The sequence below is a fragment of the Cebus imitator genome, unplaced genomic scaffold (assembly GCF_001604975.1).
Source record: "Cebus imitator isolate Cc_AM_T3 unplaced genomic scaffold, Cebus_imitator-1.0 Scaffold39, whole genome shotgun sequence".
In the NCBI taxonomy this organism is placed as follows: domain Eukaryota; kingdom Metazoa; phylum Chordata; class Mammalia; order Primates; family Cebidae; genus Cebus; species Cebus imitator.
The window spans coordinates 13,444-25,808 of NW_016107354.1; the positions used below are offsets into that span (position 1 = coordinate 13,444).

The window sequence follows — 12,365 nt, forward strand, 5'->3', positions numbered from 1 at the left end:
AAGCCAGGAGTGGTGGTGCCCACCTATAATCCCAGCTACTCTGGAGGCCAAGGCAGGAAGATCACTTGAGACTGGGAGGTTGAGGCTGCAGTGAGCTGAGATTGTGCCACTGCACCCTAGCCCGGGCAACAGAGGGAGACCCTCTCAAAAAAAAAAAAAAAATCTTACTGATTAATGATTTTGTAGTCTAAATCAGCATCCTTAAGTGGTATATGCTTCTGGAATTGAACATTAATTTCATAGTGATCTAAGAAGGCTTGAACAGACTTAAATAATTTCTTGTTTGTTTCTCTTATAGGGGACAGAGCACAGGAAAGGGACCCCCACAGTCACCTGTGAGTGTCTCCTCCCACCCTCTTTAAGATACATGGACCTAAACAATGCATAATGTGGGAATTTAGGGCACATTAGGTCTAGAGAGAGTCTGGTATACTCAGGAGGGCTGTGGGCCCAGCACACACAAAGCAGAATGAGTAGAGTGTGTGCATTTAGAAAAGAAAGTGAGGTGTTGACTGGTTATTCCTTTAATTCTTTCTCTCGTGTTAACTGACAGGTGTTTGAAGGCGTCTACAACAATTCCAGAATGCTGCATTTCCTTACAGCTGTTGTGGTAAGTTGGTACTTAACTCCTGGGTTAAGGAACGTAATGCATCCATTTTCTGGAGATACTCTTATCTTTCCCTCTCTGTCAGGGCTCCACTTGTGATGTAAAGGTGAAAAATGGCACCACCTATGAGGGTATCTTCAAGACGCTAAGCTCAAAGGTCAGTGTACTCAAATGTGATGATTTTTGGAGTTGCAGAGGAGGAGAAAGAAATAGGTTCATTGAAGGTGTCAGTTGGGTGGTGTCAGATTATGCCTTTAGTTGTTTCTGTAGGCCTGTTCTGAATAGTGCTGCAGGGAAAAAAGATAAATTTGAGGGCTGGGTACTTTAACGTTTTAAATAAGTTTAAATTTTTGTGAGTTTTGCTAAGTCCTGTGGCTCATGTCGAGAAAACAATGCACTTGGTTCCAAGCATATTGAGGATGTGGTGTCATGAAAAGTTTGGGAAGTATAAGAGAAAGCTAGTGCTATTTTTGCCTTCACATTTCTTGAAACTGACCCTAGGGTGTGGGGAATGGGGCGTTTGTAGTTTGAACTAGCAGTGGATGCTGTGCACCGGAAAGCATCTGAGCCAGCAGGTGGCCCTCGTCGGGAGGACATTGTGGACACCATGGTCTTTAAGCCAAGTGATGTCATGCTCGTTCACTTCCGAAATGTTGACTTCAACTACGCTACTAAAGGTACTGTCCTAGGCTGTTACCTCAGACCTGCTCTGTGTGCATAGAGGGCAGTTTGCGTGCAGGTGGAACATGTAGATGTGTTTGGGTTTTTTCGTTTTTTTTGCCTTAATGCCTTTTCTTTTTTTTTTTCTGAGGGAAGTGGCTGGATTTTTCTTCTTAAAAGGATGTCTTGATGTCTAATACATAATGGGATGAATTCCAGTCTGTGTTGCGGTTCTTCCTATTTTCTTAGTTTTTAACTTATTTTTTCTTTGGAATCATAATCTTGATAGGCTTTTTGTACTTTTTCTCTTGCCTCCCTACCCGCTGGCCATCTTGACACATAGGCACACATACTCTGGGCTTCTTAAACTTCTTGCTCCTGAACAACTTGTGGGGAGTGGGGTTAGGGGATGTTGGAAAGAAGTCTGTGAAATATGGCCTGACTCCTGATCTTCACCTCTGCCCCCACAGACAAGTTCACCGATTCAGCCATTGCCATGAACTCGAAAGTGAATGGGGAACACAAAGAGAAGGTGCTTCAGCGCTGGGAGGGGGGTGACAGCAACAGCGATGACTACGACCTTGAGTCCGACATGGTATAGTCTCCTTCCCTGGGAACTTGGATCTGGACAGACAGAATGAGTTGTTGACAGTGAGGTTCATTTGAGGGGAGAGAGAAATATTTACTGCTGCCTATTGATGATGGTCAGATAACAAATAGAAAGGTATAGAAGCCGGGCGCGGTGGCTCAAGCCTGTAATCCCAGCACTTTGGGAGGCCGAGGTGGGTGGATCACCTCGAGGTCAAGAGATCGAGACGATGCTGGTCAACATGGTGAAGCCCCGTCTCTACTAAAAATACAAAACATTAGCTGGGCATGGTGGCGTGTGCCTGTAATCCCAGCTACTCAGGAGGCTGAGGCAGGAGAATTGCCTGAACCCGGGAGGCGGAGGTTGTGCTGTGAGCCGAGATCACGCCATTTGCACTCCAGCCTGGGTAACGAGTGAAACTCTGTCTCAAAAAAAAAAAAAAGAAAGGCATAGAAAATAGCAAAGTAGAAACCTAGTCTCAGCTGGGGGCAGTGGCTCATGCTTGTAGGCCCATCACTTTGGGAGGTCAAGGCCAGTGGATCACTTGAGGCAAGGAGTTTGAGACCAGCCCAGACAACATGGCAAAACCCTCTCTTGACAAGATACATAAAAGCTAGCAAGGTGTGGTCGCATGTATCTATAGTCCTAGCTACTTGGGAAGCTGAGGTGGGAGGATCACTTGAGCCTGGGAAGGGTCAAGGTTACACTGAGCTGTGGTCACAGCACCTGCACTCCAGCCTGGCCCAACCCTGTCACACATACACAAAAACACCCACCTTACTTATTATCTATAATTAACAACTGCTAACATTTGCATCAAGTTATTTTTCAGCATAACAAAAAGTATAGATTATTGTATAGGTCCATTTCTCTTTCCCAAATCAGCTACTCTGAGGTGTTTAAAATCTCTCATGAGGCTGAGTGTAGTGAGCTCATGCCTGTAAGTCCCAGCTACTTGGGAGGCCAAGGCAGGAGGATAACTTCAGCCCAGGAGTTTCAGGCTACAGTGAGCTGAGATTGTGCTACTGGACTCCAGTCTGAGCGACAGAGTGAGGCCGTCTCAAAAAACAAAAAAACCTCATGAATAGAGCTGAGCATGGTGGTACACAACTGTAGTCCCAGATACTCAGGAGGCTGAGGTGCACTATGATTGAACTTGCGAACGACCACTGTGCTTCAGCCTGGGAATCATAGTGAGACCATCTATTGAGAAACAAATGTCTTATGAATAAATACATTATTGTTTTGTTACGTTTAGTTTGTACAAGAATTGGCTTTTCTCGCCTTTTTGAATTTCTTGTGGTGCTACGTGGATCTAGTTCTTTGTTTCTATTGTTGTGTATTGTCTTTATATTTACACACGTATGTATGCACAGCAAATTGTATTCTTATCTGCATTTTGCCATTATTTTGCTACTAGCTGTAGTATCTTGCTGGACTTTTATAATGCGTATTCACCACGCACATGTGCCAGAATTTCACTGGGATATCTTGGAAATAAAATTTTTAGGTCTTAAGACTTTGCAGTTTTACTAGTTATTGCTAATTTGTGCTGTAGTTGTTAGTAGTTAGTAACAATTGCAGTTAGTAATTACAATTATTAGTTGATTACTTTCGCCAGCCACATTCCTATTTTTTTCATTCTTGGTTTGGTCACTTAGTTTTGAGATGGGCGCTTTTTTTCTTTTTTTGTTGAGACAGGGTCTCTCTCTGTCGCCCAGGCTGGTGGCTGGGGTGCAGTGGCTTGATTCTCAGCTTACTGCAACCTCTGCCTCCCAGATTCAAGTGATTTTCCAGCCTCAGACAGTACTGCAAGCACACGCCACCGTGGATGGCTAATTTTTCTATTTTTAGTAGAGATGGGGTTTCACCATATTGGCCAGGTTGGCCTCAAACTCCTGACCTCAGGTGATCCGCCCACCTCCCAAACTGCTGGGATTACAGGTCCAGCCAGTCGCCCAGGCCCAAGTACAGTGGTGCCATAAGAGTTCACTGCAGCCTCAAACTCCTGGGATTAAGTGGTCCTCTCTCCTCAGTCTCCTGAGTAGTGAGTAGCTAGGACCCCAGGCATGTACCACCCCATCTGGCTGTTATGTTATTTTTTTGTAGAGATGGCCTCTTGCTATGCTGCCCAGGCTGGCCTTGAACTCCTGGCCTAGGAGATCCTCTTGCCTCGGCTTTTACAGGTTTCAGCCGCTGTGCCCAGCCAATTTGGTCACATTTTAGAGTTTTTAACCTGATGGAAGGAAAGTGACTTGTCGTCGTTGCTTTACTTGCTGGATTTTAAAGCCTCCTTTCTTCTTCCCCAGTCCAATGGATGGGACCCCAATGAAATGTTCAAGTTCAATGAAGAGAACTACGGTGTGAAGACCACCTATGATAGCAGTCTTTCTTCTTATACGTGAGTGTCTTGGTGCTTTCCAGGTGATGTGTTGGGGATGTGGGATTACTAAGAGAAGACAGGTTTCCAGGTAGAACTTTGCTCATTCTTCCCTGGGTGTCCAGGGTTGCTGTTCCTGTTCCTGTTCCGCCTTGTGGAACTGTTCCCTCAGATGTTTTTTATTTGTTTGAGATGGAGTCTCGCTCTGTCACCCAGGCCTGGAGTGCAGTGGCATGGTCTCGGCTCACTTCAACCTCCGTCTCCCGGGTTCAAGCAGTTTTCCTGCCTCAGGCTCCTGAGTAGCTGGGATTACAAATGCCTGCCACCATGCCTGGCTAATTTTTTTGTATTTTTAATAGAGACGGGGTTTTACCACATTGGCCAAGCTGATCTCGAACTCCTGGCCTCATCCACCCGCCTTGGCCTCCCAAAGTGGGATTACAGGCATGAGCCACTGCGCCTGGCCAAAGGTTTTAAGCATCTAAGTGTTCCTCACATTTACAGATAAGGCTACCTGAGACGCAGTAGGTGCCTGTTAAACCCAGATACTGAGTTGAGAGGATTAAATACTTAGGTGCCTGAAGTGTTGATCGAACTGGTTGAAATGTTTTTCCTTTTTTCCTGTTTGTCCCCTGGCACTGGGATGGTGGTGGTCTGTGGGTGCTGTCTCAGGGTGCCCTTAGAAAAGGACAACTCAGAAGAGTTTCGTCAGCGAGAGCTACGTGCGGCCCAGTTAGCTCGAGAGATTGAATCAAGCCCCCAGTACCGCCTACGGATCGCCATGGAGAATGATGATGGGCGCACTGAAGAGGAGAAGCACAGTGCAGTGCAGCGGCAGGGTTCAGGGCGGGAGAGCCCCAGCTTGGCGTCCAGGTGACTGTCACGAACAGCTGGGACTGTCCTGAGGCCTGGGCCCAGAGTTAATGGATGTGTGCTGTAGTTTAAGCCTCAAGACCATGTGAAATGTCATACATAGGCTTGGGGTTGAAGTTCTGCAAGGTTATATAATTGGCCCGAAGTAACAAGGCTGAATGAAGCTTGTAGATCTAGGAAAAGAAACATTTCGGAACTCTGGTTTACTTTCGCTTTTTTTTTTTTTTGTATTCATTTATGTATATATGCTATTTCTATTTATAAAAGTGAAATATAACTACGTTATGTGTGTCTTATGGAAGCTCCCCCTGGAACTACAGTGTGACCTTACCTTTGTTATAGGTCAGGAGTTGTAGAATTGTGGAGCACTGGCCAGGCTGGTTGGCTCAACAGTTGATGTCACATAAGATCATAAGCCACAGAACATTTAACTAGGGCAGATCTTCAAGTGGGATATTGCTAGAGCCAGGCAGTGTGTATGTTTGGGTCAGAAGTGGGAGACTTTAGAAGAAGAAATGGCTTCGTCTTTCTAAAACGTGGGTTTTGTGGCTACCTGGCCTTATTTGAACTCTTCCCTCAGGGAGGGGAAGTATATCCCTCTGCCTCAACGAGTCCGGGAAGGACCCCGGGGAGGAGTTCGATGCAGCAGCTCTCGGGGCGGGCGGCCTGGCCTTAGCTCTTTGCCACCTCGTGGCCCTCACCATCTGGACAATAGTAGCCCTGGCCCAGGTTCTGAGGCCCGTGGTATCAATGGAGGTGAGTTACAAGGTAAACTTGGCAGGGCAGGGAAGGGGATGCTGAGGAGGTTGGGAGGGTAATTGCAGGGGTTTCGGTGGGTTGCAATGATGCTGCATTGGTGGGAACGTAATGTAGCAGGTTGTCTGCCTCTTCTGACATTTTCTTCATCTTAAAAAAAACAGGCCCTTCCCGCATGTCTCCAAAGGCGCAGCGGCCTCTGAGAGGTGCTAAGACTCTGTCTTCGCCCAGTAATAGGCCTTCTGGAGAAACTTCTGTTCCACCACCTCCTGCAGGTAAAGCTTCAGTAGTGTCGGATGAAGAAATGGATAGAAAGAAACTGATAAATTTCATCGGTTTTATAAATTGATAAATATGTCAGTTGTTACAATGGTGGAATGGGAGATGATTTTAAGATAGATGTTTTGGGATTTTGGGATTTAGTCATATTGGGAAAGAAATCTTCAGTTTCCCTGGTGCAGAAATCTCAACCTAGCAATCCATGGGTTGTGTCTGCTTGGCAGACATCTTTTGAGATTTGAATCAGTTGCTGACTGTGTGTGTGCGATAGAATCTCACATTGTTGCCCAGTATGAAGTGCAGTGGCACCAGCTCACTGCAACCTCTGACTCCCTTTAAGCGATTCTCTTGCCTGAGCCTCCCCAGTAGCTGGAATTACAGGTGCCTGCCACCACACCTGGCTCATTTTTTTTTGTTATTTAGTAGAGACAGAATTTTACTATGTTGGCCAGACTGGTCTCGAACTCCTGACCTCGTGATCCACCTGGCTATTTGCTAAGTTTTTAAAACAGGCCAAGGTAGGCAGATTGCCTGAGCCCAGGAGTTCAAGACCAACTTGGGCAACATAGCAAAACTCCGTCTCTGCGAAAAATTTAAAAATTAGCTGGGCGTGATGGTATGCACCTGAGTCCTCTCAGAGATTAGCACTCTCAGCTATTTGAGAGGCTGAGGTGGGAGGATCGCTGAGCCTAGGAGGCTGCACTCCAGTCTGGGGAACAGAGCAAGACCGTGTCTCTAAATAAGTAAACAAAATAATAGAAACCAGAAAATTTTTAGTTTCTTTTGAATTACGGGAAGTTCTGTCAACTGAGCTTGCCTTGCTGCATAGCTCGAGTTGACTGGGACAGTATCCTACCTACCCCCTTAAGCATTCCAGTCAGTGGGGTGGAGTGGATCACCTGAGGTCAGGAGACCAGCCTGACCAACGTGGCGAAACCACGTCTCTACTAAAAAAAAAAAAATACATAATTAGCTGGGTGTGGTGGTAGCCACCTATAATCCCAGCTACTAGGGAAGTTGAGGCAGGAGAATCACTTGAACCTGGGAGGCAGAGGTCACAGTGAGCCAAGATCTTGCATTATACTCCAGTCTTTGCAACAAGAGAGAAACGCTGTCTAAAAAAAACAAAAAGCATTCTAGTCACTGATGATGCCTACCAGGCCATTTACCTGCTTATGTTATCTGCTTTGGCCTTCTATACATTTAAGTTGGTGACCCTAGGTGTATAGTGTGTAAACTTTCTTGCTGATTTGAGTACGGCCCTTGTACTTAACTACTGTCGACCAGTAGTAACCATCCTACAGCTCCCCATTTTCTTCCAGTGGGCCGGATGTATCCCCCGCGTTCTCCCAAGTCTGCTGCACCTGCCCCAATCTCAGCTTCCTGTCCTGAGCCTCCCATCGGCTCGGCAGTGCCAACCTCTTCAGCCTCCATTCCTGTGACCTCATCAGTCTCAGATCCTGGAGTGGGTTCGATTTCCCCAGCTTCTCCAAAGATCTCCCTGGCCCCCACAGATGGTAAGAGCTAGGTGTTTGAGTGCTGTGGATGCATGTTGAGTATGATGCGTGGTTCTGGACAGAAGGACTTTTGGGCATTTCTCTCTCCTTGCATAGTAAAAGAACTCTCTACCAAGGAACCTGGGAGAACTCTGGAGCCCCAGGAGCTGGCTCGGATAGCTGGGAAAGGTGAGGGTGTTTTTTTTTTTTTCTGCTGAGGACTAATGCTCCTTTGTCTGGGAGAGAGTATTTTAGTTAAGAAGTTTGTTGGAATTCAGAGGCAAACAATATTTATCAGCCCTTGGATCACAATTTCACTTCTGTGATTCTCAGGAGTTTCTCCTTTTTTCTTTGCTTACTTGTCCTCTATTCTCCTGGCACTATGTAGTCACATTAGAGAAAGAATGTATTGTATTTTCTTCTTTTTCACTGTTTTCTCATAGTCCCTGGTCTTCAGAATGAACAGAAACGATTCCAACTGGAAGAACTGAGAAAGTTTGGGGCCCAGTTTAAGGTGAGAGAACTGTGGAAGTGAGCTGGGATATTGGCAGGTTAAAGGAGTTAGGGGTGCTTCTTAGATGAGGCAGAGGACTAGGTAGGGGTCAAAAAGATGAAATCAAGGATGAAAGAACAAAGCAGGGCCTAGGATCTAGGTCAGACCATGTATGTATTTCTCCCTTCCAGCTTCAGCCCAGTAGCTCACCGGAGAACAGCCTGGATCCTTTTCCTCCCCGGATCTTAAAGGAGGAGGCCAAAGGAAAAGAGAAGGAGGTTGATGGTCTCTTGACTTCAGAGTCCATGGGGTCTCCTGTCTCCTCCAAGACGGAGTCCGTGTCGGATAAGGAGGACAAACTATCCCTGGCACCAGCAGGAAGCACTGAGGGGCCAGAGCAGCCCCCACCACCTTGCCCAAGCCAAACCGGCAGCCCCCCAGTGGGCCTCATCAAGGGGGAGGACAAGGATGAGGGCCCTGTTGCTGAGTGAGTGGATCGCAGTGGGGCGCTGGGAGGATGGCAGGAGGGACGAGAGCAAGCCGTGAAGATTTACTGTACTTTCTTCCACAGACAAGTGAAGAAATCAACGTTGAACCCCAATGCCAAGGAGTTCAATCCTACAAAGCCTCTGCTGTCTGTGGTGAGCTGGGATGGGAGAATGTGGACTTTGGTTTCTGTGGGGAGACTTGGACAGGGCTTAAAAATGAATAGGGGAGTGCTTCACTTCAAGGACCACTTGACCAGCAGGCAGTGTGAGGAGATGCCATAAAAATGTAAGGATGGCAACTTTGGGGCTGGCTTGGGGAAAGTGGACTCAGTTCTCCAGGGTTGGGTGACCAGAGATCCCAGTGAGTCTGGTGAGGCGTTAACGGGTTTTTCTTTGGTTCTTGGCATTTGGCTTGAGTATTAAGAGTGGGGTAGTCATGAACAAAAGCTCTGTTTGGGCCAGCTGACTTGGCCTGAGTCCTTGTATTTGGAAGGTTTGTGATCTTGGACATCACTTAAATTCTCTGTCTCACCTGTAATTTGAGAATGCTCATCTCTCAAGATTTAGTGCAAGGCTTAACCAAGATCAGTGCAGAATGTGTTTGGTACCCAGCATTTCATGGATGCTAGCTGTTGCTACTCTAGGCATGGCCAGGAGTAGAAGGGAAGATATGAAATAAAATTGTCTTCTCTTGTTTTTTGCAGAATAAATCCACTAGTACTCCAACTTCTCCGGGGCCCCGGACTCATTCAACTCCCTCCATCCCGGTGCTGACAGCAGGCCAGAGTGGGCTATATAGCCCCCAGTACATCTCCTACATACCTCAGATCCACATGGGACCAGCTGTGCAGGTATACGGAGAGATTGACCAGGCCCAGGGTTAGTGGGGTGGGATTTGGTGGGGCTGTTCTGGGCATTTGTAAGCAAGTCATTCAGCCTCATCTGTGTCTTCATCCCTAGGCACCTCAGATGTATCCGTATCCTGTATCTAATTCAGTGCCTGGGCAGCAGGGCAAGTACCGGGGAGCAAAAGGTGAGCAGGGCTGGGAGGGGCAGGCGGTGAGGCTGCTAAGGGCCTAGTGGCAGGTGGAGCTTGAGCTCTGCTCTCTTCCCTCTCCTCCAGGCTCCCTACCCCCGCAGCGCTCGGACCAACACCAGCCAGCCTCAGCCCCGCCGATGATGCAGGCGGCCGCAGCTGCTGGCCCGCCTCTGGTGGCTGCTACGCCCTATTCTTCCTACATCCCCTACAACCCTCAGCAATTCCCAGGCCAGCCTGCCATGATGCAGCCCATGGCCCACTACCCCTCACAGGTGACTGGCCCAGGAGGGCAGTGAGGATCCAGGGCCCCTGCTAGGGATCCCATCTCCAGAGACTCGGGAGCTGGCTAGGGGTGGCAGGCAGCGTTGTGGATGGGATTGGCCAGCTGTGGGATTGGCGGTGTCTCACTTGGGCTTGAACCCCGGCTTTGTTGGCACCTGCAACAAGGCATCAGATATCTGTATCTCTGAAGTGTAGCGGAAGTAGTGTCTGCTGGGTGGGATTGTTGTGAATGTCGAATCAATAGGGTGATTGTGAGGAGGCCTGAGCAGTGCTATGCAAGCAGTGACTGGCAGGAGGACACGTTCCTAGCTGGCTGTGCCAACCACTCCCCTCTCTGTCCTGCCAGCCGGTGTTTGCCCCCATGCTTCAAAGCAACCCACGCATGCTGACGTCGGGCAGCCATCCCCAGGCCATCGTGTCATCCTCCACCCCTCAGTACCCTTCTGCGGAGCAGCCTACCCCCCAAGCCCTTTATGGTGAGTCCTGCTGCGCCTGGCCCTTCTGTTCTGGGCTGTGCGCTGACACTCTCTGGTGTGTTCAGCACTGGTTTTCCCTCTTTCCTGCTGCAGCCACTGTTCACCAGTCCTACCCACACCATGCCACGCAGCTCCATGCCCACCAGCCGCAGCCAGCTACCACACCTACCGGGAGCCAGCCGCAGTCCCAGCATGCGGCCCCCAGTCCTGTCCAGGTGCCTGCCGTTGGGGGTGCCGAGTGGTCAGGGCAGGAATGGGTGATTGGGAGAGTGGGATAGAGCTAGAGGCATTTCTCAGTGTCGAGGACCAGGGGCCAGCAAGTAGCTGGCTTGGGTGGCACTCAACCTTCCCCTTCCCCTGACAGCATCAGGCGGGGCAGGCCCCACACCTGGGCAGTGGACAGCCACAGCAGAATCTGTACCACCCAGGGGCCCTGACAGGCACACCGCCCTCTCTGCCACCGGGACCTTCTGCCCAGTCCCCTCAGAGCAGCTTCCCCCAGCCAGCCGCTGTGTATGCCATCCACCACCAGCAGCTGCCCCACGGCTTCACCAACATGGCCCATGTTACCCAGGTAAGAGCCCAGCCAACCCACTGCTTCTGGGTCTGTTTGCCAGGGCCTGTCTGCAATGGGGCCATCCCACTCCCAAGTCCCTGGTTCTACCTTGCCATAGTGCTCCCTGACTCTGGCTCTCAGAGTCCGTCTCAGGATTCTGTGGTCCTCCTGGCTACTTTTTTTGTTCTCCACAGGCCCATGTCCAAACTGGAATCACAGCAGCCCCGCCCCCTCACCCTGGGGCTCCCCACCCGCCCCAGGTGATGCTGCTGCACCCACCCCAGAGTCATGGGGGGCCCCCCCAAGGCGCGGTGCCCCAGAGTGGGGTGCCTGCACTCTCAGCTTCCACACCCTCACCCTACCCCTACATCGGACACCCCCAAGGTGAGCAGCCTGGCCAGGCGCCTGGATTTCCAGGAGGAGCCGATGACAGGATTCGTGAGTTCTCATTAGCTGGGGGAATTTGGCATGGAAGAGCTGAGGGGCTGCAGGTGGGGCAGGATGCACGGGTTCTGGGTGGGGAGTGAGGGGTCTTGGAGGCAGGGCTGTCCCACAGGGCGCCTGCCGACCTGCACCTGTCTGTGAAGTATGTAGGGTGGGCAGAAGCCACAGTCGCCGCCGCCAGGGGCTTGCTCCTGGCTCTGTCCTTTGCTTCCCTCCGTCCTCGCTCAGTTGTGATCCAGCAGCCCCCCTCCCCACTGCCTCCCCAGCTCTCAGTGACCCCGACTGTCTCCTGACTTAGCCGAGGTAAGGTCAGTGCAGCAGACAGGGCCAGACTGGGGTGTGGGGGGCTGAGCTGGGCACACAAGTGAGGGCTCTGGCTTACTGGGAAACAGCGATTGACCTGTGCTTCTGACAGCCCCTGAGACACCTTGAGGAGACCGCTCCTTCCCAGACACACCCCCACACCCCTACTGGACGGCATTGGAGGAAGGGACAGCTGCTTGGGTTCTAATGCTCCTGCTCTCTTCTCTTTCCCCTCCAACCAGTTCAATCTCATCCCTCCCAGCAGCTCCCCTTCCACCCCCCGGGGAACTGAAGATTGTCCTGGCCGCGACCTGAGACCTCCATGAGTGGAGGGAAGAGTGATCTATGTCTCTTCCCCCAGCAGCTCGGACCACTCCCAGCCCCCCCATCCCCCCTTTCCCCAGGGGAGCTGGGGAATTCCTGCCAAGCACCTTGAATGGGAGGGGCCTCACAGAGGGCAGGGCCAGGGTCCAGCAGGGGTGGGGGGTTCCTGCTCTGCCCCTGCCCGTCCCCACCCAGTCTTGCCCTCCCATCCTCTCATCTATTTCCCCGCTGGAGACGGAAGATCTTTTATTTTCTATTATTTATAACTTCAGACTTGGGCCCCCTGTTCTTTCTTTCCCATTAACTTGAGTGACCTGTGT

At 50.1% G+C, this 12,365-nt stretch overlaps 1 protein-coding gene and 1 long non-coding RNA gene across 24 annotated transcripts in view; both read left to right on the forward strand.

Moving 5' to 3' along the window:
• The window catches only part of ATXN2L (ataxin 2 like), a 14,400-nt gene extending 2,035 nt beyond the window's left edge, over window positions 1-12,365 (forward strand). The window contains exons 2-24 of one of the 23 annotated variants that reach the window (XM_017525662.2): window positions 299-335; window positions 554-610; window positions 693-764; window positions 1,134-1,284; window positions 1,738-1,862; window positions 4,166-4,257; window positions 4,909-5,109; window positions 5,690-5,865; window positions 6,030-6,140; window positions 7,449-7,661; window positions 7,758-7,829; window positions 8,084-8,154; window positions 8,325-8,620; window positions 8,705-8,774; window positions 9,326-9,472; window positions 9,582-9,654; window positions 9,745-9,932; window positions 10,289-10,418; window positions 10,512-10,633; window positions 10,783-10,992; window positions 11,169-11,412; window positions 11,562-11,721; window positions 11,987-12,043. In XM_017525662.2, the coding sequence (XP_017381151.1) occupies window positions 299-335; window positions 554-610; window positions 693-764; window positions 1,134-1,284; window positions 1,738-1,862; window positions 4,166-4,257; window positions 4,909-5,109; window positions 5,690-5,865; window positions 6,030-6,140; window positions 7,449-7,661; window positions 7,758-7,829; window positions 8,084-8,154; window positions 8,325-8,620; window positions 8,705-8,774; window positions 9,326-9,472; window positions 9,582-9,654; window positions 9,745-9,932; window positions 10,289-10,418; window positions 10,512-10,633; window positions 10,783-10,992; window positions 11,169-11,412; window positions 11,562-11,716 (3,013 nt within the window). In that variant the 3' untranslated portion in view covers window positions 11,717-11,721; window positions 11,987-12,043. Of the gene's footprint in view, window positions 1-298; window positions 336-553; window positions 611-692; window positions 765-1,133; window positions 1,285-1,737; window positions 1,863-4,165; window positions 4,258-4,908; window positions 5,110-5,689; window positions 5,866-6,029; window positions 6,141-7,448; window positions 7,662-7,757; window positions 7,830-8,083; window positions 8,155-8,324; window positions 8,621-8,704; window positions 8,775-9,325; window positions 9,473-9,581; window positions 9,655-9,744; window positions 9,933-10,288; window positions 10,419-10,511; window positions 10,634-10,782; window positions 10,993-11,168; window positions 11,413-11,561 lie in introns of all 23 variants that reach the window. The other 22 variants (XM_017525661.2, XM_017525660.2, XM_017525676.2 and 19 more) reach the window with 22 other exon arrangements.
• Window positions 1,869-3,107, forward strand: LOC119470744. Its single transcript, XR_005199706.1, has 2 exons — window positions 1,869-1,991; window positions 2,304-3,107. It is a non-coding gene; the product is annotated as an uncharacterized LOC119470744 (long non-coding RNA).